General features: G+C 51.4%; 1 protein-coding gene across 1 annotated transcript; it reads right to left on the bottom strand.

Moving 5' to 3' along the window:
- Positions 1 to 1,185: 1,185 nt before the first annotated feature.
- LOC122382009 lies at positions 1,186 to 25,568 on the bottom strand. The gene is made up of 6 exons (XM_043366848.1): positions 25,331 to 25,568; positions 18,171 to 18,351; positions 17,253 to 17,497; positions 3,312 to 3,492; positions 2,394 to 2,638; positions 1,186 to 1,281 (listed from the first exon to the last, which is right to left on the bottom strand). The coding sequence occupies exons 1-6, from the start codon at positions 25,415 to 25,417 to the stop codon at positions 1,186 to 1,188; spliced, it is 1,035 nt and encodes a 344-aa protein (XP_043222783.1). The 5' UTR covers positions 25,418 to 25,568.
- Positions 25,569 to 26,373: the final 805 nt, after the last annotated feature.

The following is a 26,373-nucleotide window of genomic DNA, read 5'->3' as shown; positions in this document are numbered from 1 at the left end:
TTTTGCTGAGTGGAAAATGGGCGGAGGGCAATACAGCAATATAACTGCCACACTATTGAAGAGAAACCTTTAAATTTACATTACAATACGTTATGGATGGATGCGAGGAAAGGGAACGATGGAGAGATAACTCGAAAAGTCTGATGTCTCTGATCTCAATGTTGCATGATACGCCGTATGAAATCCGCTGCTGTCATTTATACCTATCTTAAACATTTGCGATGGACCAAACAATGACTTGGTTACCAATGGTCACCAATGCGATTGTACCAACACAATGTAACGAGGCCCCTTGGTGACATATCGTTATCAACGACGAACTCAAATATTCCTCGCTACTACATGCGTTCCTTCATCAACTTTGTGGACTTGACGAGGTCGCTCATTTTTCGACAAAGAGAGATTAAGATGAAAAGACCTTAATGTAAAACTAATAAGCGTTATGAATGTTTCAGGTCAGACTGCGCAGTGCTGGGGAAAGAAGAGAGTCTAATGCAGCTACGTATGTTCATAGATTGAGATGGACAGATGAATTTTAAGCTGTGCACAATATTTTAAGTTGACGTACAAGCGGACACTGCCAGCCGGCCGGACACTTCATGCAGCTGAAAAATACGTGTTTGTGGCCGCAGTCTGCGCTGGCTGCTGGCGCCAGACGCGGCTGCGGCCCTAAAACAGGTCTAATATAAAACTCGGAGAGCGGCGCGCGCGTCACTGTACCCGTACCTGGGACCTGGCGTCCCGCCGGCCGGCCTGTCCGCTTCGGCCCCCGGCCCGCCGGTCCGCCCGCCGCGGCAGACGCGCGCCGCCCGTATCACAACACCCCCTCGCAAAATGGGACTAGACTGAGTCGGAACGGACCCAGACTGAACCAGACCGGACCCAGACCGAGCCAGACCGGACCCAGACTGAGCCAGACCGGACCCAGACCGAGCCAGACCGGACCCAGACTGAGCCAGACCGGACCCAGACTGAGCCAGGCCCGACCCAGACCGAGTCGGACTGGATATGGGCCGGCCAGACCGGACCCAGACCGAGCCAGGGCGGACCCTGGTCGAGCCAGGCCGGACCCTGGCCGAGTGAAACTGGACCCAGACCGAGCCAGACCGGACCCAGACTGAGTCGGACTGGACCCAGACCGAGCCAGGCCGGACCCAGACTGAGTCGGACTGGACCCAGACCGAGTCAGGCCGGACCCTGGCCGAGGGAAACTGGACCCTGGCCGAGGAAAACTGGACCCGGACTGAGCCAGACCGGACCCAGACCGAGCCAGGCCGGACCCTGGCCGAGTGAAACTGGACCCGGACTGAGCCAGACCGGACCCAGGCCGAGCTGGACCGGACATGTACCGAACCGAACCGAACCCAGCCCCAGTTGGACTAGACTTGGATAGATTCGAATCAACCCGGACTAGATCGGAACTGGAAGGGTACAGACCAGACTCGGATCGATTTTAGATTAGATCCTGCCTCGACTCAGGCCAGATCCGGATCGGACCCAAACAGTACCCAGATCCAACCGTGACCGAATCCATGCAGAACCCGAACGAGATCTGGATCAGAAACATACCGGATCCAGACTGAGCCAAGACCAGACCGGACTGGATCTGAACCGAACGCGGATCGGTTCCGACAGATCTGGATCAAACTCGACCCAAAGATTAGATCAGATCAGACATGGACTAGACGGAGTACGGGCAGGACCTGAAATATCTGAGCCCATAACTTCGAATTTCGAACCGTTACTGAACCTAATTCGGACCGAATCCGAACAGGTTAGGACACAGCTGCGGTCCCTTAGCAGTGTCCAGCACCGCTTTTGGGGCAGCGAGCTGAATGTGCCCGTCCCACATCTAAATATTTTCATCCGCATCGTATAAAACAGTGCACAAATGACTACGTAGAAAGAAATATGTAACTTATCTAAACAAACGATGTCAATAACTAAATATTTCCTACAACGAACACTTTGTTGGCCTTTTGGTTATGACACCATGAATTGAAGTACGCCTGAAAGCTGAGAGTGTTGTGGCGTCTTGTGCGGGTCCTGGCGAGCCGATCCAGCGGACGGCGTTGCTGGCCGGTGGTCCCTCGCCCCGGCGCCGAGCTGCGGCGCTCCACGTCTTGTCTTCACCGCGCCACACCTCGCATCCACTGCGCCACAGCGCCCGCGCCGCGCCGCTGGAAGCCTCGCCACTCACTAGACGCGCGAGGCTACGTGACACTGTCTCGCGCCACTCTCGTCCTGGTCCGGTGTCGGCCGGCGGCGGCCAGTAAGCACAGGGCAGCAGTCAGCAGCGCCGAGGGCGCCGGCCGCGCCGCCCGGCTGCCGGCGGCGGCCGAGCCGTGGCCGCGCCGGTGCCGCCGCCGCCGCCGCGCCGCTCTGACCCGCACCTTGGCCGCCGGCGAGTGTCTCTGCAGCTGATTGAAGCGCACCGCCCAGGCGCCGGCGGAGGCGGGGGCGGCGGGCGGCGGCGGCGGCGGCGGCCCCGCCTGGCCCGGACAGGCGGCCGCCGCGCTGCACGTGTCCGCACTACACTCGGGCTGGTCGGGCCGCACACAGCACGAGTGGTAACAGCAGTCCGGGTCGCCGTACGTGGAGCCGGTGGTGAACGGTGGTATGTCCGGAATGTCGGGGTCTGCGGACAGAGAGCCGAGCTCAGCCGCAGGCACACAAACCGGTATAGAGGAGGACATACAGTGGCACGGTCACCGGCAATCAGCTGAGAACTTTGGTAAATTCACAATGCACAGAAGGCGTCTTTCCTCACAGCAAATCGACTGGCATTCCTGGTTTCCTGTTCCAGCTACTTCAAACTTCGTTAAGCTCCTTTTGTCAGTAAAGTATTTCGTAACTGGTGAATCATCTGATTGGTGTTCCGATAGTCAAATGATCAAAAGAAATTGGCAAGTTCTTTCCTTCGTGATTCAGGCTCCGTAGAATTCATCTGCACCATCATAAAACTCAAAGAACTCGTGAAGAGAGTTTAGAGTTACATCTGGCGAAACGACAAAAGCAGAAAGTGCAACAGTAAACGAGTGACCATGATAAGACTCAAAGAATCATGTGAGCGTTCTCCGCGGATGGATCAGGCTCTCGGGGTGGCACATTACCGTCGGTATGGGCTCTCGGGGTGGCACATTACCGTCGGTATGGGCTCTCGGGGTGGCACATTACCGTCGGTACGGGCTCTCGGGGTGGCACATTACCGTTGGTATGGGCTCTCGGGGTGGCACATTACCGTCGGGCTCGGTATGGGCTCTCGGGGTGGCACATTACCGTCGGTATGGGCTCTCGGGGTGGCACATTACCGTCGCAGAAGAAGGCGGGCTCGCCGGCGTACTGCGTGGCGGCCGATTTTCTCTCCGACGGCAGGAAGAATGGACAGACGCGCTGCACGCGCTGACAGTGGCTGCGACACGGCCGCAGCCGGCGGCCCTCGGACCCGCAGAACGGGACGTACATGGCGCACAGCCAGTCGTGGTACGCCTCCTGAAACCCACAGACATAACGTCAGACTCTGTCCATTGTTACACATGGCCGTACCCCATCAGTCAAACGGAGCGTCAAAGTCGCGGCAGGAAGGTTGTCATCGCATTCATAACAGTAAGTTGAGCCGTGGCGCTGGACTTATCGCTAAAACACGTGTATTGTCAGCTGCGGCGTTGGTTAAACAGAAAGGTAGTTATGTCCCAGGGTGTAATGTCCCGCGACCAGCGCTTGATGGAGCACTTGCATTACTTTTGTTTGTCCTATTCACTATCGCGCAAATTAAATGTTTATTAGGTACACATGTTTTTAGTGTTTCGTCTTTTAGTTGTTGGCAGGTTGCAAGACCACATAAAACAGCGGAATGGCCGTAGTAATATAATTGGGAGCACACTTTATGAGGCTCGCTTTCGTACCTTGACCTATGATATCGATAAAAGCAAAAAGGTTTCCAGCTGCGATACGGGACAGCTAAAGTTAATTGCGAGAAGCTCATTACGTCTTGCTCGCCTCCTGGATGGGGCCAGGAGTGCCGGAGTGGATGCTGCCGGAAGCACAACGATCACATATATTGCCACTGCAGCTGTTCATTTCGGTTTACGATAATGCAATGTCCAGCCACCGCACACTATACCTGGGCTGGCCTTGTTACCAGGCCTGGCAAAGAGCCAAGTAGCGCGGCCAAACGCCCTGGGAGTAAAGCTATGCCGCAATGCGGCCATGCGCTCGTATGTACAGTTTACACGTAAACAGGCTTAGCCAAAACTCTCACTGTCTGTGTGTGGCACTGCGTGTGAAAAACTGTCTCAAGGCCGGGAGTTTTAGTGCAGCCGATCTCCGTGAGCTAGACTGTACCACAGTACAGCTAACGCCGTGAGACAGACTGTGCCGCACTACAGCCAAACGCCGTAAGATAGACTGTGCCACAGTACATACAGCCGAGCGCCGTGATATAGACTGTGCCGCAGTACATCTAAACGCCGTGAGACAGACTGTGCCGCAGTACAGCCGAGCGCCGTGAGATAGACTGCGCCGCAGTACAGCCGAGCGCCGTGAGATAGACTGTGCCGCAGTACAGCCGAGCGCCGGGAGATAGACTGTGCCGCAATACAGCTAAACACCGTGAGATAGACTGTGCCGCAGTACAGCTAAACGCCGTGAGATAGACTGTGCCGCGATATAACTGAGCGCCGTAAGGTAGACTGTGCCGCAATACAGCTAAACGCCGTGAGATAGACTGTGCCGCAGTACAGCTAAACGCCGTAATGATGTAGATTATGCCGCAGTACAACCGAGCGCCGTTAGACTGTGCCGCACTACAGCTAAACGCCGTGGGATAGACTGTGCCGCGATATAACTGAGCGCCGTAAGGTAGACTGTGCCGCAATACAGCTAAACGCCGTGAGATAGACTGTGCCGCAGTACAGCTAAACGCCGTAATGATGTAGATTATGCTGCAGTACAACCGAGCGTCGTTAGACTGTGCCGCACTACAGCTAAACGCCGTGGGATAGACTGTGCCGTGGTTTAGCTGAGCGCTGTAAGGTAAACTGTGCCGCAATACAGCCGAGCGCCGTGAGATAGACTGTGCCGCAGTACAGCCGAGCGCCGGGAGATAGACTGTGCCGCAATACAGCTAAACACCGTGAGATAGACTGTGCCGCAGTACAGCTAAACGCCGTGAGATAGACTGTGCCGCGATATAACTGAGCGCCGTAAGGTAGACTGTGCCGCAATACAGCTAAACGCCGTGAGATAGACTGTGCCGCAGTACAGCTAAACGCCGTAATGATGTAGATAATGCCGCAGTACAACCGAGCGCCGTTAGACTGTGCCGCACTACAGCTAAACGCCGTGGGATAGACTGTGCCGTGGTTTAGCTGAGCGCTGTAAGGTAAACTGTGCCGCAATACAGCCGAACGCCGGGAGATAGACTGTGCCGCAGCACAGCCGAGCGCCGTAAGGTAGACTGTGCCGCAGCACAGCTTAACGCCGTGAGATAGAGTGTGCCGCAGTACAGTTAAATGTCGTAATATAGACTGTACCACAGTACGGCTAAACGCCGTTAGTTAGACTGTGCCTCAGTGCAGCTAAGCAGCGTGAGTTACACTATATATCGTTAGTCTAGTACAGAATGCGCTGACAAATCCGAGTAACATGCAAACTAACTCGACTTCACTAGACCAGGGTCCTAACCTGACCGGACTCCAATTGACCATGACCTGAGGTCAACACTCACATGGATCCCATCCTAACAAAAAAGATAGTATGTGACGCGACTCGGCAAGACAGGCGTTGATTTGGATAATCCGTTAAGTTGTCCATTCCGCAGGTAGGGCGTTGGACTCCCGGAAGTGAGAGCCCGGGTTCCAGACGTTCCGGCGCTCGATATTTGAGACTCCTAGCGGGGATGGTCAGTGGTTGGTGGGAGCAGCCGCGACCGATTGAAGTCGGTGAGTGCGACGGACCGTATCCGGCTTTGATGGTCACACTAAACTTTGACATCCTAATTATCCCAATTACCGGTACGTCTGAGCGGCCGGCAGGAGCAGGGCCTCGGCTAACATGTTAACTTCTGGGGCAAATGCCCCAGTAGAGTCGAGAAATGCCCCAGTAGTGGTCAGGCTTTGCCCAACCTCCACAAAATGAGAATATATCCGTATTAACGTACATTCTTTCATTCGGAAGCAGTTGAATACGTTTGTGGCAAGAAATCAGGGGCGGTGGAAGAGGGAGTGCACAGTGTGCAGCTGCACCCTCAATTTCCATCCAAATACATAGGCGTGCATTGGCAAACATATCTTTTTGCACCCCATAATCCATCTTCGTTCGAAAGAGCGTCAAAAATAATGACGAAATTACTTCGGCAACTTTTTTGGTCAGGTCAAAGGTCAGGTCATGGTGATGGCCAAATTTCGCCGATTTTCAGGTCGAATATAGACAGTTTACAAGATGCCGACGCATAACTCGGGAACCAATTAGAGCTACAGCACCGCGAAAAAGCGCATTTGATAGCCATATTAGCATGTTTTCTGGCTATTTCTCTTGGATCTGACCTAACGTCAACGGTTTTGCCTGCAAGGGGCAAAAACTACCAAAATAGACGATTTTTTCGGGAACAGTTCTTCTGCAATAACTTTTGACTCATGCCTTGCATGAGCTTTCTTTTACCGACATCGTGTTCCTCTCGTCAAGACGCATCAAATTAACTACAATTTGACCTTGACGGTCAACTTGAAAATTCGACCTCAGGTCAAGGTCATGAATATGATCTGACCGGAAATTGTCATGTTGCATATCAGTCGATCTGCATCGTCGAGCCAAACAATAACTAAGACATTTTCATCGCTCTAGCATGCCTCTTTCAAAAGTTATTTGCGAAAAACTGTTAGATACCATTCGTGAACTGAGATGACCTCTGGGGCATAAACAAGGGTCACGGGTGCTATTTTCATGCTCAGTGTGTCAAAGTCACGTACAGTGTTTTATAGTGTTTAGAATGACTTTCGTCCAAACGAGGTGGTTTTGAATTTTCTCCCATTGACTTATAATCGAGGTCGCAAAATTGAGCTGACCTTAGGTCACCGATATGAAAATCCCGAGATAAAAATTGTGTACATGCTGATTGTTGTTGCCCTTATCTTATCAATCGCTGAAAGTTTCAAAGCGATCGGTCACTCGGTGTAGCTACGGCATACATTGAAACATTTTATGAGGTGAGGTCACTTGAAGTGACCTGGTGACCTGATCTTGAATGACCTTGGTCTGAAATTTTTGCAACACGTGTAGAATTGATGGATGATGGAGCGCCGCCGTTTTTGAGATATCCGCGAAAAACCGCAGGAAAAACCGCTGGTGTTCAGCCCCCCCCCCCAGCAAAGAAAATTGTTACGCAGGTGATATCTATACAGGAAAAAATGTACTGGGTAGCCGCATCTTCACATGCACAGGATTCACGTTTAGAGAGGCTGTCAATATCGAGAGAAGGGAGTCCAAATGAGCAGTGTGAACAGTCGCGAAATCATGATACGTCCATACCTATCCGTAATATTAATCGATGAATTCGATCGTCACGTTCAATGCTAGAGGATTAAGGGCAAGGAAGAAACGTCGTGCAATATTTCGGCACTTGCACATTAACTATCCGAAGAGTATTATATCATTACAAGAAACGCATAGCTCAACGTCAGATGAAAAAACCTGGGCGCTAGAATGGGGCGGAGATGTTTACTTTAGTCATGGCAGAGAAAACGCAGGAGGCGTGGCCTTTCTTTTCCCCCCAAACCATTGTTTTGATGTTAAAATGTTATATTGTGGAGAAGAAGGGAGGCTGCTTATCCTCGAGGTCAATTCTGATACACGAGAGTTCATGCTTGTAGGGATTTATGCACCGTCCGCTAACAGAATGGAGGAAAAATGCAGATTCCTGAACAGGCTGGAAGGTCAGCTGCGCATGATACCAAATCACCACCTGGTTATATGCGGGGATATGAACATCAAATTAAACGCTCGGGACACAAGTTCCTCCTTTCAACCTACGCGCGCAAGTAACAAACTAGGAGCTATTATTGAGGAATTCGAATTAATAGATGCTTGGCGGCAGCGATATCCTGCGAAAAGAAAATACACTTGGAGGAAAAGTTCGCCATTGCAGCAATGCAGATTGGATTATATATTTATGAGTAAGAGCATGTTTAATGGTAAACAAACGAGCGTTCGAATAGACCCTGGAATATTAAGTGACCACAGCTTTGTATTTGCGGAGATAGATACCAGAAAGACGGTGAGAGGACCCGGCATTTGGAGATTTAACAACAGCTTATTAGACGAGGAGAAGTTTAGGTGTGAGATAAGGGAGGAGATAGATAGATGCATTAGACGGAGTAGTCCATATGATGGAGAGATTAACGTAGGTACAAAACTTGAAATCCTGTTAAGCAAATGTAGAATCATAGCCATAAAGAGGAATGTAGTGATTAAAAGGCGACAGTATGCGGAAGAGAAAGAATTAACAGAAAGTCTTAGAAATTTAGAACAAGACTTAGGCACAGACGACCCTAACGTAGTGCAGAACTATGAAGAAACAAAGGAAAGATTAGAGCATATCAAGCAAAGAAAAGGCGAACTAGCGATAATTGCGTCGGGTGCGAAATGGATAGAACAGGGAGAAAAGCCGTCAGCATATTTTTTGAATTTAAGTAAGAGGAGATCGAGCCAGAAGTCGATAGTAGTCCTCGAGTCAGATGATGGGAGACTACTGAGCGATAAGAAAGAAATTCTCAGTTATTGTGCCGATTTCTATAAAAACATGTATAAGACAAGAGGTGTGCAGACAGATAAAATGGACGTTTTTAAGTTAGGAGACATTGATCCGAAGCTTACAGAAGAAGAAAAAATGTTATGTGAGGCTTCAATATCTGAAGAAGAATGCTTAACCGCTTTAAAGGGAATGGCAAGTAATAAAGCTCCAGGGGTAACCGGATTCACCGCTGAATTTTATATTTGCTTTTGGGATTTCATAGGAGGATTGGTAGTCAACTATGTAGAAGAAGTGTATAAAAAGAAGGAGTTTTTTGTTAATCATGTAAGAGGAATAATACACTTGATTCCAAAAAACGGCGATCAGACACAACTAAGGAACAAAAGACCTATTTGTTTGGTCGATGTTTTGTACAAAATCGTCGCCAAAGTTCTGGCATTAAGATTGGGCGTACGTTTAAGCAAAATCATTCATCCCGACCAAACAGGTTTTGTGAAGGGTCGGTTCATAGGGGAGAACTTAAGACTTGTATCTGACATCATTGCACACTGCGATGAAGAAAAACAGGGAGGTATCTGCCTTACAGTAGACTTTCGCAACGCGTTTGATACGGTAGAACGGGAGTTTATCCTGTACGCCTTGAAAGCATTCAACTTCGGTGAGAATTTCTGCGATTGGATAAAAACCTTGTACCAAGGATCCCAGATGAGCGTGATGAACGATGGCTATATATCTGAATGGTTCCCATGTGAGCGAGGGACATTTCAGGGTTCACCAATCAGCGGAATGTTATTTCTTTTGGCCATCGAATTGTTGGCCAACAAGATAAGAAGATGTCAAGAGGTAAAAGGAATCTTTATTAATAAAGTTGAGGTCAAGGTAAGCCTGTATGCGGATGATATGACCTTATTTTTTAGAGACGAAAGGTCGTTGGAGAAGTGTCTATCAATTTTGCAGGAATTCAAAGATGCAAGTGGATTAGAAATAAACGTACAAAAGACAAAACTGATGTGGATAGGAGCATTCAGTCATAGAAACGAGTCAGTCAAGCAAATAAAGGCAGTCGATAAGGTGAAAATACTCGGCATTTATTTCAGCTCGCAAAATAATTGCTACAGGATGAACATAGACAAGGTTATAGGGAATATGGAGAAAATCACTAATGCTTGGAACCAACGAGACATTACCCTGAAAGGACGCATCACGGTCGCTAAATCATTATTGATATCGCAGATTATTTACGTCGCCAGTTCTTATATGATAGAGAAAAAGGATTTGATCACGATTCAATCACACATAATGCGTTTCCTGTGGAGAGGCAGGCCACCAAAGGTAGCAAAAAAAGTGATGTGGCAAGAAATAAGTCTAGGCGGTCTTAATGCTCCTTGTGTAGAGGCGCTAGTAAGGGCCTTGCGCGTAACATGGGTTAAACGAATATTCACATCACATGGTAGCACTTGGAGACGTTTGTTGCAAGCTAGGATAGGGGAGTTTGATATCAATAATATATTCCAAACAAGAAGTAGTAACTGGGCTTTACGAAGGTGGAATATCCCACTATTTTACCAAAGCGCAATAATTGATTTTCAGAAGATAAATGAGATGAGAAATTCTACAGGGAGTGACGTTAGAAAGGTTATCATATGGTATAATGATGATATAATTGTTGACAGTGTACCAGTATTCTACAAGTCTCTATACAGAGCTGGTGTGAACTGCATTGGAGACATAACAAAACTGAATGGTTGTTTTTTGTCCTATGACGAATTGCGAGAGAAGTACCCTCAGGCACAAGTCAATCCCCTAACTTACCAAGGACTCCTTGCTGCTATACCAAGGGCGTGGAAGCAACTTATAAGGAATGAGGAGAGGCTTGAAGAGAGGCCCAATGTAAGAAGGGACCATGGTACTCAAGCAATTATAAATGGGAAGGAAATATACATACGATTGCTCAAGGCCCGAGATATATATCGTTGCTTTATTGAAAAGGCTAGACCCGCCGCAGAAATAAGATGGGAAAGGGAGGGATATAGATTTGACAACTGGAGCAAAATTTATGACCTGCCATACAAATGTACATCATCGACGCGACTGCAGTCACTTCAATTTAGAGTGGTTCATAGATTCATTCCGACGTCAAAATTTCTATACACTCGTCAAGTTACCGAAAACCCACTCTGCCCTATTTGTAAAATACAAGAAACACTTCAACATTTCCTGTTTTATTGCCAAGACGTACACCCAATATGGTCAGTAGTGTTGTCGAACCTCAAACAAATATTAGGCCTTAGTGACGATTTCGTGACGTGCAACACTGTGATATTTGGATACCCAAAAGGGACACCAGTGACCAATCTACTAGTTTTGCTTGTGAAACAACATATTATATCGCGCAAACTTAGAGAGCCACGAAAGAGGTTAAGCGTAGAGGGGGTGAAGTATGAGATATTACAGTACTTCAAGAAGGAGGAGTACATCACAAAATACCATACAACGCTGACAGCCGAAAACTTTAGAAAGAAATGGGAAGGAGTGCTCGATGAGGACGGAAACCCGGCTGTAAACGCAATGTTTCACCAGTAGGTATAGTATACTCTTGAGTATCGTACACAAAGACAGGATTTAGCCATGTTGGTGGGTTGTGTGTACTGACGGCAGTTAGATCCCTGGGAGAGCGCCCCCGCCCCTAACCCATCCGGGATAACCCGTCGACCGGCCCTAGCGGTGTTGCAGGGCCGGTTGGCCGGCCGGGCCTGCGGCGCGCCGCTCAAACGAGCTGGCGCGTCGCAGGCCCGGCCGGTGACAGGGGCGCCGCCCCGTTGCACGTGCGACGCGGGGCGGCGCGGGCGGGGGCGGCGGCCCGTCCGGAGCTCCGGGGAGGTATCCTATAGCTCTCCCCGGACGGGGAGGTAACCAATAGATCTCCCCGGGGCCGGGACGGTCATAGCCAATGGCGCCGTCCCGGCCTGGCCGGGCGGGCCGCACATAACACCGCGGACATTGTAATACCATGATTGACGTGTCCTGCTTGCTTTGTGTTGTCTGTTTGTGTCATCCGTTTATGATGTAATAAATATGATTTTTGGGAAAAAAAAAAAAAAAAAAAAAAACCTACGCCCCTCCCTGCGCGCCGCCCGTCTATGCCGAGAGGAGAGGAGCGGGCGCCGTCCGTCCCCTGTCAGTGGGCAGGAGAGGGTCCGTTCGTCCCCCTAGGCCGCGTCCCACGAGATCCGGCTGGCTTCGCGCGCCTTTGACCAGTGCCGCCGGCCCCCATTCAGCGAAACCCAGCGAGTGATTCGGCCCGATACCGACGGGGCTTCGCCAGACGATGACTCCCAGAGGCATAGCTGCAGCTCCGCCTTGGGCGAAATCTGACTCACATTGTAGCATTATATATTATATAATGCAAATAATTACATAAATTATATGCATGATGTGCTCCCATCAGCCGCTGCAAACTCGACTCGGCCATGAAGGCGTCGCTCCAGCTGCATGCTACCGGCGGGAACCAAGACCAGGTTTGCTTTTGGTCTGCCTGTCTCTGTCTGACCATGTAACGGTGCGCGGCAACCGTGAACTTGCCCACAAATAGTTTCGGTGTTGGCTACACTGAAAAAATGTTTCACCTTTGAGTAGGTACCTACCTACCTTAATTTGATGAGCAGGAGGTAAGGAAGAGGAAGATATCGAGGAAAAGGAATTACATAGGCAGCGAACAGAGAGAAATATTGAAACACAAATGTGGTCACTGACACCAACATAGGCATTGAGGCACTCGAGCCACATCTTTTGGATAATAATGTAAAACAATGACACGCATGTCCACATCAATTCCGGCAGCTTGGATATAATGTAAATAGGATACCGATTGCCGGATGGTCTTGAGAAGCAGCTGATTGGCGCCGCGAACGCTGCGTTCTCGCTCCGCACGGCCCCGCGAGCCCTGCGGCACAGCATACCTTCAGGCGCCGACCACTCCTGCCATCTAGCGGACTGAAGCGTAATCACTCGGCGCTGCCGGGCTGGGGCCGGCCGTGGTCGGAGAAACACGATCTGCTAAACTGTTAGCAGCGGGGAGAGATGACTGAGGGTGCCGCGGAGGCTGGTATGCTTTGAACATCAATCGATTGGGGTGTGCTGGTGGTGTGTAGTGGAGGCCATTGCTGAGGCTGGTGGCAGGTCTACATTGATGTGTCCATTTCCAACCATAGACCTCTGTATACAGAGGTCTATGGTCCAACTCATTCGTGTTTCACTGCCGAGTGCAGGCCTTGGTCAGTTCATTTGGCATATTAAATCATGGCAAAGCCTCTTACGTAATGGCTCGTAAAGTAGATAAATACTATTTTATCAAGATACAATTTCACTTTGATGCTAAATCGATTTTTACAGCATACCTACGATTTTTTCTCGTATTAAAAGCTCAGCCTCTTTCAGTGCGACAATTCGTCAGTAACCAGTGAGTAGTGCTACGACAAATAATTTTGAACACACTAGGTGAAACTGCGGGGTGTTGTCGAGTGTGGTTGATATTTTAGTTTCTCATACCGCTCAGCAGAAGCGTGGGGAGTGGCAAATGCAGTAGGAGGCGTGACTTTTCCCAGCGTTATACCCCATTCAGCAGCATCGTACCGCACACATAGAAACAAAGGTTATCGTATTAAATGCATCTTTATCTACTTCACAAACGTTGCAGCGATTCACACGATCGACACACAGAATCACATTGTTCAATACTATGGGGAATAGGACTAACGGCTTCATGTAAACCTAAAAACGACATTGTCCAAACGTTATTCTAATCAAATGTAACCGTTCACAGTCAGTAACACCTCAAAGCAAAACGTCACATAGTTTATTTAGGCAAAATTGGTCAGTAGTACTCTCCTGCGTTCGCGCGCGTCCCGTGGCCTGACGACTGCCGCCCCCCATGTCCCAAAGCGAACCAGAGCTGTAAGCTGGAACAATATCTGAATAGCGGCGCAGTTTACCACGGTATCGAGCTGCCTGCGTGTCACACCTCGCGAATAACTTTACTTGTGGCGCTCACAAGCGCGGACGACCTTATAACACATTGATAACATGCGGCGGCATCCCATGCGCGTCCCTGAATGCGTCACCAACTCAAATGTTATGGACGGTCTTCCACCGAGCCTGCGTCGCCCCCCGCCGGCGTCTGTCAGGAGGGGGAGGGGGAGGGGAGCGCATCGGCCCGCCGTGGCGCTTTGACCTCACCCCTGACCCGGACCCCTCCCCGGCCGGTGCGGCGGCACGCGGCTCCAACCCCCTGGGCGGCCTCGCCAAACAGCGGGGAGCGGCTCTCACTTTGGCAACCCTTGTGCGTTTCAGACATTTCGTTTGACACCAAAACCGGTTATCGGGACATAAAAGCGGATCGTATTTGAAGCGTTTTAATGGCGATGAAACGAGCGTTTCGAGCGTGTGCTCCCGCCGTTCTGAGAAACCGTCTATTGTTCTTTTAGAAGGCTGGCAGCTTTAGTTTTGTAACTGTAGATCAAAGTACAATATTTTACGTATCTCCGGTGACACGAGGCTATATCTGGAAATAGTCTGCCGTCGTTATTGATAACAGGGCTTTGGCCTTACTGTCAAAGGCATATTTTTCCAACTGCGTGTGGCATCCATAGAAGCTGTGTCATTGAGAGATTATAAAATGAAATCATTTGAATCCATCCATACTTTGTTTCTTCTGATTTCTTTACCTCAAATCGAATTGAAAGGCTTGATGATAAACATCGCGCGTAGAAAAGAAGTCCGTGTGATGTAGTGTCACCAAAGTGTTCCATCTCAAACACGTTCAATGTCCACCCACATCATTTGTTAAGGTGTTTGATCAGTGGGTACTCCTGCGCTAGAGCTCGAATTTTGAAATGGATTGAAAGGAAGCCAAGATCGGACGTCCATCATTTTCATGATAGTTCTCGAATGGGCCTTGTCAAACGTAGCCAAAGTTGCCATGGGCTCTAACAAGCTGAATTTGTATTGTTGTGGGAAGGTTATCTCAAAAGTGGTACATTTATAAAATAAGCAGGGGTGTTAAAGTCTTTCAGCGAGATGCGCCAGACTTCCGAAAGGCAGACGTTCATATATTTTGCTGAGTGGAAAATGGGCGGAGGGCAATACAGCAATATAACTGCCACACTATTGAAGAGAAACCTTTAAATTTACATTACAATACGTTATGGATGGATGCGAGGAAAGGGAACGATGGAGAGATAACTCGAAAAGTCTGATGTCTCTGATCTCAATGTTGCATGATACGCCGTATGAAATCCGCTGCTGTCATTTATACCTATCTTAAACATTTGCGATGGACCAAACAATGACTTGGTTACCAATGGTCACCAATGCGATTGTACCAACACAATGTAACGAGGCCCCTTGGTGACATATCGTTATCAACGACGAACTCAAATATTCCTCGCTACTACATGCGTTCCTTCATCAACTTTGTGGACTTGACGAGGTCGCTCATTTTTCGACAAAGAGAGATTAAGATGAAAAGACCTTAATGTAAAACTAATAAGCGTTATGAATGTTTCAGGTCAGACTGCGCAGTGCTGGGGAAAGAAGAGAGTCTAATGCAGCTACGTATGTTCATAGATTGAGATGGACAGATGAATTTTAAGCTGTGCACAATATTTTAAGTTGACGTACAAGCGGACACTGCCAGCCGGCCGGACACTTCATGCAGCTGAAAAATACGTGTTTGTGGCCGCAGTCTGCGCTGGCTGCTGGCGCCAGACGCGGCTGCGGCCCTAAAACAGGTCTAATATAAAACTCGGAGAGCGGCGCGCGCGTCACTGTACCCGTACCTGGGACCTGGCGTCCCGCCGGCCGGCCTGTCCGCTTCGGCCCCCGGCCCGCCGGTCCGCCCGCCGCGGCAGACGCGCGCCGCCCGTATCACAACACCCCCTCGCAAAATGGGACTAGACTGAGTCGGAACGGACCCAGACTGAACCAGACCGGACCCAGACCGAGCCAGACCGGACCCAGACTGAGCCAGACCGGACCCAGACCGAGCCAGACCGGACCCAGACTGAGCCAGACCGGACCCAGACTGAGCCAGGCCCGACCCAGACCGAGTCGGACTGGATATGGGCCGGCCAGACCGGACCCAGACCGAGCCAGGGCGGACCCTGGTCGAGCCAGGCCGGACCCTGGCCGAGTGAAACTGGACCCAGACCGAGCCAGACCGGACCCAGACTGAGTCGGACTGGACCCAGACCGAGCCAGGCCGGACCCAGACTGAGTCGGACTGGACCCAGACCGAGTCAGGCCGGACCCTGGCCGAGGGAAACTGGACCCTGGCCGAGGAAAACTGGACCCGGACTGAGCCAGACCGGACCCAGACCGAGCCAGGCCGGACCCTGGCCGAGTGAAACTGGACCCGGACTGAGCCAGACCGGACCCAGGCCGAGCTGGACCGGACATGTACCGAACCGAACCGAACCCAGCCCCAGTTGGACTAGACTTGCATAGATTCGAATCAACCCGGACTAGATCGGAACTGGAAGGGTACAGACCAGACTCGGATCGATTTTAGATTAGATCCTGCCTCGACTCAGGCCAGATCCGGATCGGACCCAAACAGTACCCAGATCCAACCGTGACCGAATCCATGCAGAACCCGAACGAGATCTGGATCAGAAACATACCGGATCCAGACTGAGCCAAGACCAGACCGGACTGGATCTGAACCGAACGCGGATCGGTTCCGACAGATCTGGATCAAACTCGACCCAAAGATTAGATCAGATCAGACATGGACTAGACGGAGTACGGGCAGGACCTGAAATATCTGAGCCCATAACTTCGAATTTCGAACCGTTACTGAACCTAATTCGGACCGAATCCGAACAGGTTAGGACACAGCTGCGGTCCCTTAGCAGTGTCCAGCACCGCTTTTGGGGCAGCGAGCTGAATGTGCCCGTCCCACATCTAAATATTTTCATCCGCATCGTATAAAACAGTGCACAAATGACTACGTAGAAAGAAATATGTAACTTATCTAAACAAACGATGTCAATAACTAAATATTTCCTACAACGAACACTTTGTTGGCCTTTTGGTTATGACACCATGAATTGAAGTACGCCTGAAAGCTGAGAGTGTTGTGGCGTCTTGTGCGGGTCCTGGCGAGCCGATCCAGCGGACGGCGTTGCTGGCCGGTGGTCCCTCGCCCCGGCGCCGAGCTGCGGCGCTCCACGTCTTGTCTTCACCGCGCCACACCTCGCATCCACTGCGCCACAGCGCCCGCGCCGCGCCGCTGGAAGCCTCGCCACTCACTAGACGCGCGAGGCTACGTGACACTGTCTCGCGCCACTCTCGTCCTGGTCCGGTGTCGGCCGGCGGCGGCCAGTAAGCACAGGGCAGCAGTCAGCAGCGCCGAGGGCGCCGGCCGCGCCGCCCGGCTGCCGGCGGCGGCCGAGCCGTGGCCGCGCCGGTGCCGCCGCCGCCGCCGCGCCGCTCTGACCCGCACCTTGGCCGCCGGCGAGTGTCTCTGCAGCTGATTGAAGCGCACCGCCCAGGCGCCGGCGGAGGCGGGGGCGGCGGGCGGCGGCGGCGGCGGCGGCCCCGCCTGGCCCGGACAGGCGGCCGCCGCGCTGCACGTGTCCGCACTACACTCGGGCTGGTCGGGCCGCACACAGCACGAGTGGTAACAGCAGTCCGGGTCGCCGTACGTGGAGCCGGTGGTGAACGGTGGTATGTCCGGAATGTCGGGGTCTGCGGACAGAGAGCCGAGCTCAGCCGCAGGCACACAAACCGGTATAGAGGAGGACATACAGTGGCACGGTCACCGGCAATCAGCTGAGAACTTTGGTAAATTCACAATGCACAGAAGGCGTCTTTCCTCACAGCAAATCGACTGGCATTCCTGGTTTCCTGTTCCAGCTACTTCAAACTTCGTTAAGCTCCTTTTGTCAGTAAAGTATTTCGTAACTGGTGAATCATCTGATTGGTGTTCCGATAGTCAAATGATCAAAAGAAATTGGCAAGTTCTTTCCTTCGTGATTCAGGCTCCGTAGAATTCATCTGCACCATCATAAAACTCAAAGAACTCGTGAAGAGAGTTTAGAGTTACATCTGGCGAAACGACAAAAGCAGAAAGTGCAACAGTAAACGAGTGACCATGATAAGACTCAAAGAATCATGTGAGCGTTCTCCGCGGATGGATCAGGCTCTCGGGGTGGCACATTACCGTCGGTATGGGCTCTCGGGGTGGCACATTACCGTCGGTATGGGCTCTCGGGGTGGCACATTACCGTCGGTACGGGCTCTCGGGGTGGCACATTACCGTTGGTATGGGCTCTCGGGGTGGCACATTACCGTCGGGCTCGGTATGGGCTCTCGGGGTGGCACATTACCGTCGGTATGGGCTCTCGGGGTGGCACATTACCGTCGCAGAAGAAGGCGGGCTCGCCGGCGTACTGCGTGGCGGCCGATTTTCTCTCCGACGGCAGGAAGAATGGACAGACGCGCTGCACGCGCTGACAGTGGCTGCGACACGGCCGCAGCCGGCGGCCCTCGGACCCGCAGAACGGGACGTACATGGCGCACAGCCAGTCGTGGTACGCCTCCTGAAACCCACAGACATAACGTCAGACTCTGTCCATTGTTACACATGGCCGTACCCCATCAGTCAAACGGAGCGTCAAAGTCGCGGCAGGAAGGTTGTCATCGCATTCATAACAGTAAGTTGAGCCGTGGCGCTGGACTTATCGCTAAAACACGTGTATTGTCAGCTGCGGCGTTGGTTAAACAGAAAGGTAGTTATGTCCCAGGGTGTAATGTCCCGCGACCAGCGCTTGATGGAGCACTTGCATTACTTTTGTTTGTCCTATTCACTATCGCGCAAATTAAATGTTTATTAGGTACACATGTTTTTAGTGTTTCGTCTTTTAGTTGTTGGCAGGTTGCAAGACCACATAAAACAGCGGAATGGCCGTAGTAATATAATTGGGAGCACACTTTATGAGGCTCGCTTTCGTACCTTGACCTATGATATCGATAAAAGCAAAAAGGTTTCCAGCTGCGATACGGGACAGCTAAAGTTAATTGCGAGAAGCTCATTACGTCTTGCTCGCCTCCTGGATGGGGCCAGGAGTGCCGGAGTGGATGCTGCCGGAAGCACAACGATCACATATATTGCCACTGCAGCTGTTCATTTCGGTTTACGATAATGCAATGTCCAGCCACCGCACACTATACCTGGGCTGGCCTTGTTACCAGGCCTGGCAAAGAGCCAAGTAGCGCGGCCAAACGCCCTGGGAGTAAAGCTATGCCGCAATGCGGCCATGCGCTCGTATGTACAGTTTACACGTAAACAGGCTTAGCCAAAACTCTCACTGTCTGTGTGTGGCACTGCGTGTGAAAAACTGTCTCAAGGCCGGGAGTTTTAGTGCAGCCGATCTCCGTGAGCTAGACTGTACCACAGTACAGCTAACGCCGTGAGACAGACTGTGCCGCACTACAGCCAAACGCCGTAAGATAGACTGTGCCACAGTACATACAGCCGAGCGCCGTGATATAGACTGTGCCGCAGTACATCTAAACGCCGTGAGACAGACTGTGCCGCAGTACAGCCGAGCGCCGTGAGATAGACTGCGCCGCAGTACAGCCGAGCGCCGTGAGATAGACTGTGCCGCAGTACAGCCGAGCGCCGGGAGATAGACTGTGCCGCAATACAGCTAAACACCGTGAGATAGACTGTGCCGCAGTACAGCTAAACGCCGTGAGATAGACTGTGCCGCGATATAACTGAGCGCCGTAAGGTAGACTGTGCCGCAATACAGCTAAACGCCGTGAGATAGACTGTGCCGCAGTACAGCTAAACGCCGTAATGATGTAGATTATGCCGCAGTACAACCGAGCGCCGTTAGACTGTGCCGCACTACAGCTAAACGCCGTGGGATAGACTGTGCCGCGATATAACTGAGCGCCGTAAGGTAGACTGTGCCGCAATACAGCTAAACGCCGTGAGATAGACTGTGCCGCAGTACAGCTAAACGCCGTAATGATGTAGATTATGCTGCAGTACAACCGAGCGTCGTTAGACTGTGCCGCACTACAGCTAAACGCCGTGGGATAGACTGTGCCGTGGTTTAGCTGAGCGCTGTAAGGTAAACTGTGCCGCAATACAGCCGAGCGCCGTGAGATAGACTGTGCCGCAGTACAGCCGAGCGCCGGGAGATAGACTGTGCCGCAATACAGCTAAACACCGTGAGATAGACTGTGCCGCAGTACAGCTAAACGCCGTGAGATAGACTGTGCCGCGATATAACTGAGCGCCGTAAGGTAGACTGTGCCGCAATACAGCTAAACGCCGTGAGATAGACTGTGCCGCAGTACAGCTAAACGCCGTAATGATGTAGATAATGCCGCAGTACAACCGAGCGCCGTTAGACTGTGCCGCACTACAGCTAAACGCCGTGGGATAGACTGTGCCGTGGTTTAGCTGAGCGCTGTAAGGTAAACTGTGCCGCAATACAGCCGAACGCCGGGAGATAGACTGTGCCGCAGCACAGCCGAGCGCCGTAAGGTAGACTGTGCCGCAGCACAGCTTAACGCCGTGAGATAGAGTGTGCCGCAGTACAGTTAAATGTCGTAATATAGACTGTACCACAGTACGGCTAAACGCCGTTAGTTAGACTGTGCCTCAGTGCAGCTAAGCAGCGTGAGTTACACTATATATCGTTAGTCTAGTACAGAATGCGCTGACAAATCCGAGTAACATGCAAACTAACTCGACTTCACTAGACCAGGGTCCTAACCTGACCGGACTCCAATTGACCATGACCTGAGGTCAACACTCACATGGATCCCATCCTAACAAAAAAGATAGTATGTGACGCGACTCGGCAAGACAGGCGTTGATTTGGATAATCCGTTAAGTTGTCCATTCCGCAGGTAGGGCGTTGGACTCCCGGAAGTGAGAGCCCGGGTTCCAGACGTTCCGGCGCTCGATATTTGAGACTCCTAGCGGGGATGGTCAGTGGTTGGTGGGAGCAGCCGCGACCGATTGAAGTCGGTGAGTGCGACGGACCGTATCCGGCTTTGATGGTCACACTAAACTTTGACATCCTAATTATCCCAATTACCGGTACGTCTGAGCGGCCGGCAGGAGCAGGGCCTCGGCTAACATGTTAACTTCTGGGGCAAATGCCCCAGTAGAGTCGAGAAATGCCCCAGTAGTGGTCAGGCTTTGCCCAACCTCCACAAAATGAGAATATATCCGTATTAACGTACATTCTTTCATTCGGAAGCAGTTGAATACGTTTGTGGCAAGAAATCAGGGGCGGTGGAAGAGGGAGTGCACAGTGTGCAGCTGCACCCTCAATTTCCATCCAAATACATAGGCGTGCATTGGCAAACATATCTTTTTGCACCCCATAATCCATCTTCGTTCGAAAGAGCGTCAAAAATAATGACGAAATTACTTCGGCAACTTTTTTGGTCAGGTCAAAGGTCAGGTCATGGTGATGGCCAAATTTCGCCGATTTTCAGGTCGAATATAGACAGTTTACAAGATGCCGACGCATAACTCGGGAACCAATTAGAGCTACAGCACCGCGAAAAAGCGCATTTGATAGCCATATTAGCATGTTTTCTGGCTATTTCTCTTGGATCTGACCTAACGTCAACGGTTTTGCCTGCAAGGGGCAAAAACTACCAAAATAGACGATTTTTTCGGGAACAGTTCTTCTGCAATAACTTTTGACTCATGCCTTGCATGAGCTTTCTTTTACCGACATCGTGTTCCTCTCGTCAAGACGCATCAAATTAACTACAATTTGACCTTGACGGTCAACTTGAAAATTCGACCTCAGGTCAAGGTCATGAATATGATCTGACCGGAAATTGTCATGTTGCATATCAGTCGATCTGCATCGTCGAGCCAAACAATAACTAAGACATTTTCATCGCTCTAGCATGCCTCTTTCAAAAGTTATTTGCGAAAAACTGTTAGATACCATTCGTGAACTGAGATGACCTCTGGGGCATAAACAAGGGTCACGGGTGCTATTTTCATGCTCAGTGTGTCAAAGTCACGTACAGTGTTTTATAGTGTTTAGAATGACTTTCGTCCAAACGAGGTGGTTTTGAATTTTCTCCCATTGACTTATAATCGAGGTCGCAAAATTGAGCTGACCTTAGGTCACCGATATGAAAATCCCGAGATAAAAATTGTGTACATGCTGATTGTTGTTGCCCTTATCTTATCAATCGCTGAAAGTTTCAAAGCGATCGGTCACTCGGTGTAGCTACGGCATACATTGAAACATTTTATGAGGTGAGGTCACTTGAAGTGACCTGGTGACCTGATCTTGAATGACCTTGGTCTGAAATTTTTGCAACACGTGTAGAATTGATGGATGATGGAGCGCCGCCGTTTTTGAGATATCCGCGAAAAACCGCAGGAAAAACCGCTGGTGTTCAGCCCCCCCCCCCCCCCAGCAGGGCGCTAACACACTTTGACGATTTGCCCCAGTAGTCAAAATTCCTTGGCCGAGGCCCTGGGCAGGAGTTAGGGAGTACGCTACGCAACAGCTCTGCTGAACATCGTGGTGGCCCCCCAGCCTGGCAATTCGTCCATTCAAACATACGAGGCTTTGTAATTAATGGCTTGCATGTGGCTAGAGTGATTTTTTTTACTGGGAAGGTCCAACTCAAGGATGGGTAAATCGATCTCTAATGCAGCTTAACAATCGCTAACTTAAATTAACGCTTTGGCCTTCTCATGCAGTGCCGAAACGCGAGTTGCCCAGTTATTTACCACGTCAATGCGTCATGTGGCGTTACCGTGGCAATGTAAGTAATGTGGCGTTACCTGTGTCGTGTCATGTGGCGTTACCTGCATGTCGTGTCATGTGGCGTTACCTGTGTCAATGTGTCATGTGGCGTTACCTGTGTCAATGTGAGTAATGTGGCGTTACCTGTGTCAATGTGTCATGTGGCGTTACCTGTGTCGATGTGTCACGTGGCGTTACCTGTGTCGATGTGTCATGTGGCGCTACCTGTGCATAATACAGTTTCTGATGTGTTGTAATGCGTCAGTGTCGTCAAAATGTCGTGTCCGGTGTCGCAAGCACCACGTCCGACGTCGTGCTTAATCGCGCCCCGAGGCGCTGCGATCTACATGTACCATCCAGGAACATGCCAGTGCTATGTCGGGAACGGTGGTGAAATCATGCGATGTCGTGCCATTTTTAGTTTAGAGCTCATATTTTGTGTGCCGATATTTTCTAAGGTCAAAAGCCAGCGGTGCTTGCTGCGCACATTCCGGGTGGAATTCTATTGGAAATTTCAGAGTGTCTAGGAAAAGCTGGATAGACATGGTCCCGTTGCCGATCATATTCTATCCGGATGATAAGAAAACACCCGCAGTGAAACATGACCGGTGTGGGATGATCACTAAGTTTTGAGTCGCTGCACCTCAAATGGAAAGTCAGATATTACGTTGTGGCGCAACAAACTGAACCCGAATACTTTTTAAGCGAGCTTCAAGTTTATGAGAGTAATTAAAAACATTCGGGATAGGATAAAGGACGATTATAGGTAGTAGGACCACCGAATGATTTATGGTAGCGTTTACCAAAAACTATTGGTTTGTGGGAACGTCTTCTAGGTACATACCTAAAGTGCTTGTTGGAGCTCGGAAATACAAAGTAAACCACAAAGCGTGTGCACTACTTAGTAGATAATGGATGAAGACGCGTAGTAGGGCAGAAAACCGGAAGTGATCAGAGGTTTGAGATGATGACGTGACCTCAAGAAGGTTGGAGCCTTGGAAAGGTGCACGATCACTGGAGGAAAGTTTTGGTGTCTGGATGGCATTTTCAGAGCATTCCATTAACCAGGCTGTCATGCGGGTTATAATGACATGCTCTGTTCATATGTTCCTTCAGCAAAGTGCAGTTGAGGCCTATATGCCTAGCCAACCAAGCGCATTTAAAAGCTCCAAGAGCTCCTACATCGTGCATGTATGAGCTACCACTGTGTAAAGATGATCTGACCAGACCTCGTGGCAGGACACTAACAAAGCTAAGGGACGACCTGAGGGCTCCGAACGATGCAAGAATTTATCTTTGCGAAGCCCAATATGACGCAGGATGCCTCAAAATCAGGCAATCAATAGTCTAAAGTGGGCTTTAATGGAGGCCAAAGGTAACGGTAGCTCTAAAAGACATAGAAAAGCCCAGTTGAACCTGGCTCACCGCTGAGCGGCTCGTCAGAATAAGTTATCCGAAGAAAACATGGTTTTCTCACGCGGCATGCCTTTCCTTTTGCACAGGTAACTATACGCACCTGTCATGTTATGGCTATATTAGTTATGGTGGTCATCGTACTGGCGTCGCCAGTTGCGCTCTCGGTAGGTAGGTAGGTACTGCTGTGCCATGTTATTAGATATCACTCGAAGTTTTCATGGACCATGTCGTTTCCATCAGACACCATGTCATGTTGCCGTGTGAGCACGCCGTGTCATATTCTGTGCCATGCCGCGTTGCTGTGTTGTGCTCTGTCAGCGTCATGCTACCACGCCATGCTGTGTGCCTTCCTGCTGTGTCGTCCCTGTACTGTGTTACCATGCCGTGTCGTTGGTGTACCGTGTTACCGTGCCGTGTTACCGAGCTGTTTACCATGCCGCGTTATTGTGTTACCGTGTCGTGTTACCATGTTGCCGTGCCTTGTCGCGTTACCGTGCCGTGCCGTGTTTTTGCGTTACCGTGCCGTGCCGCGTGTCTAGGTTACCGTGCCGCGCCGTGTTACCGTGTGTTACCGTGTTACACGGCGCCGTGCGGGCGGTGCGATACGGCCGCCGCCAGCGCCGGCCGAGTCGGCCAGTCGGTGGGGCGTCAATCAATACTGCGCCCGCCCTCTGCCCGGCCGCTCCGACCTCTCTCCCAGCGGGCCGTGCCGACACAAATTGCAGAGGGGCCACTTTCCGGGCCATCATGGGACGCAGACGCGGCCCTCAAGATGCGAGGTACATGGCGCCGGGCCGGGGCCGGGGAGGGGCGGCCTCTCGGCACATAGCGGGCTCGGCACCGGCGCCGGCGGACACAGGACGGCCGGACGTGCTCGGCTGGCCCTCTCCCGAGCGCACAACGAGCTGAACTATCGAGCTCCTCGTGCGAGAGTGGGTGGAAGATTTTCCATTAGGATAGACATGGTGTAAGAGTAAGACAGTCGACTGATGGCGATTAGGAAACATTGGGGTTCAATGATCACCTCAGAATGTTGGCTTATGAAAAAGGCATTGGTATACAGAACGTAAATACCCTTTTCCTAATGAAACAACCCATACATTCTGGTGAAGGTCATTTGGGTGTCACATAAGATAAAACGACTGGTCAAGGAGCATTGTTTCTCAAGCAACACGTTTATCATTGAGAAAAAAGCGACATTGCTCTTATCACATGCACCCATGTCGGATTTGTATGAAGTAAATGCCTATGACGCTTAGGCCAAACAAGACATGCTTATAGCACATTTATATTTTACCACGACAGAAGGGCGTACTGCGGCAGTCGCTCCTCCAGCCTTCGGGTGACTTACCTTACATTGAGAGCAAGTATAAATCACTGAGTAGGTGTCGGTGCAGTCGAGTCGGTCCACAATTGATACGAAATTGGCGTAATGCATTTCAACTAGCCTATCACGCTCCTGCAATAATTTCACACGCTCACGGCAGTCTTGGCTGGTCCTGCCGTCCGACAGGCTGGCTGTGCAGTTCAACGCATCATAAAAATTGATTTGACAACAACTGTTGAGGCCGGGGAGTGGCGGCGACCCGGTGGGGTCGGTCGCACGGCGGCCGTCACTGTCCTCAAGGCACTGGGGCAGCGGGAGCGGAGCGCCGGCCGGGCAGCGCGGCCGGCCGCTCCGCACGTCCGTCCGCGAGCTGGACACGCCAAAGTTGTTGGTCAGGATGATTGTGAAGAGGAGCAGAGAGGCGAGACACCGCCGCCAGCGCTGCGACAGGTCCCCGAGCTGCGCGTCAAGCCGCGCCGCCAGCAAGCCGGCCATGGTGGCCGGCGGCTGCTGCCCGCCTCGCTGCTGGTGCTGCTGCTGCCGGCGGCCTCAGCGCCCGCCGCATGACAGCGGCCGCCAGCCGGCCCTGTGCTCGCGCGCTGCACGTCTCGCCTGGGCCGCTGCCACCGGCATCACACCGCGCTCACTGCAGCTCACTCCTGGCGACGGCCATCTTGGATGGCGACAGAATTTTCGACGCCAGGTGGCAGCGCGGGCGCAATGTAAACGGAGGAGCGGCCAGCGCCGCGGCCGCGCACGATCGACTGCTGGGCGGGGGCGGCGCAGGCGCCCCGCCGCCGCCGACGGCGACGCGTCAGCTGGGCCGGCGATTATTTGTGCCGGAGACGGAGCCGCCGGCCGACGGGGCTCCCCTGGATTCCGCCGGCCCAGCCGCAACCCAGCAGGTCGTCCTTCACCCAGCTCAGCCGGACTCAGCTCAGGGCGTATCTCATTAGCGAGCCGCCCTACTTTCAGCCGGATTTAATGTGTCGTCAAAGAAATGTTAGACAGTGGGAGTGGGACAGTTTTCCAGACCATGTACCTTTACTCGCGATTCGGTCAGAGAT

This window comes from Amphibalanus amphitrite, unplaced genomic scaffold (assembly GCF_019059575.1).
Source record: "Amphibalanus amphitrite isolate SeventyFive unplaced genomic scaffold, NRLGWU_Aamphi_draft 000132F_arrow, whole genome shotgun sequence".
Lineage (NCBI taxonomy): Eukaryota > Metazoa > Arthropoda > Thecostraca > Balanomorpha > Balanidae > Amphibalanus > Amphibalanus amphitrite.
This window is presented reverse-complemented; position numbering and strand designations above follow the sequence as displayed.

Coding starts and splice junctions, on each gene's coding strand:
- LOC122382009 (XM_043366848.1), bottom strand. CDS start 25,417: ATGCATTACGCCAATTTCGTATCAATTGTGGACCGACTCGACTGCACC. Junction 18,352..25,330: donor ATACTTGCTCTCAATGTAAG/GTAAGTCACCCG, acceptor TGTGGGTTTCAG/GAGGCGTACCACGACTGGCT. Junction 3,493..17,252: donor GACACTCGCCGGCGGCCAAG/GTGCGGGTCAGA, acceptor TGTGGGTTTCAG/GAGGCGTACCACGACTGGCT.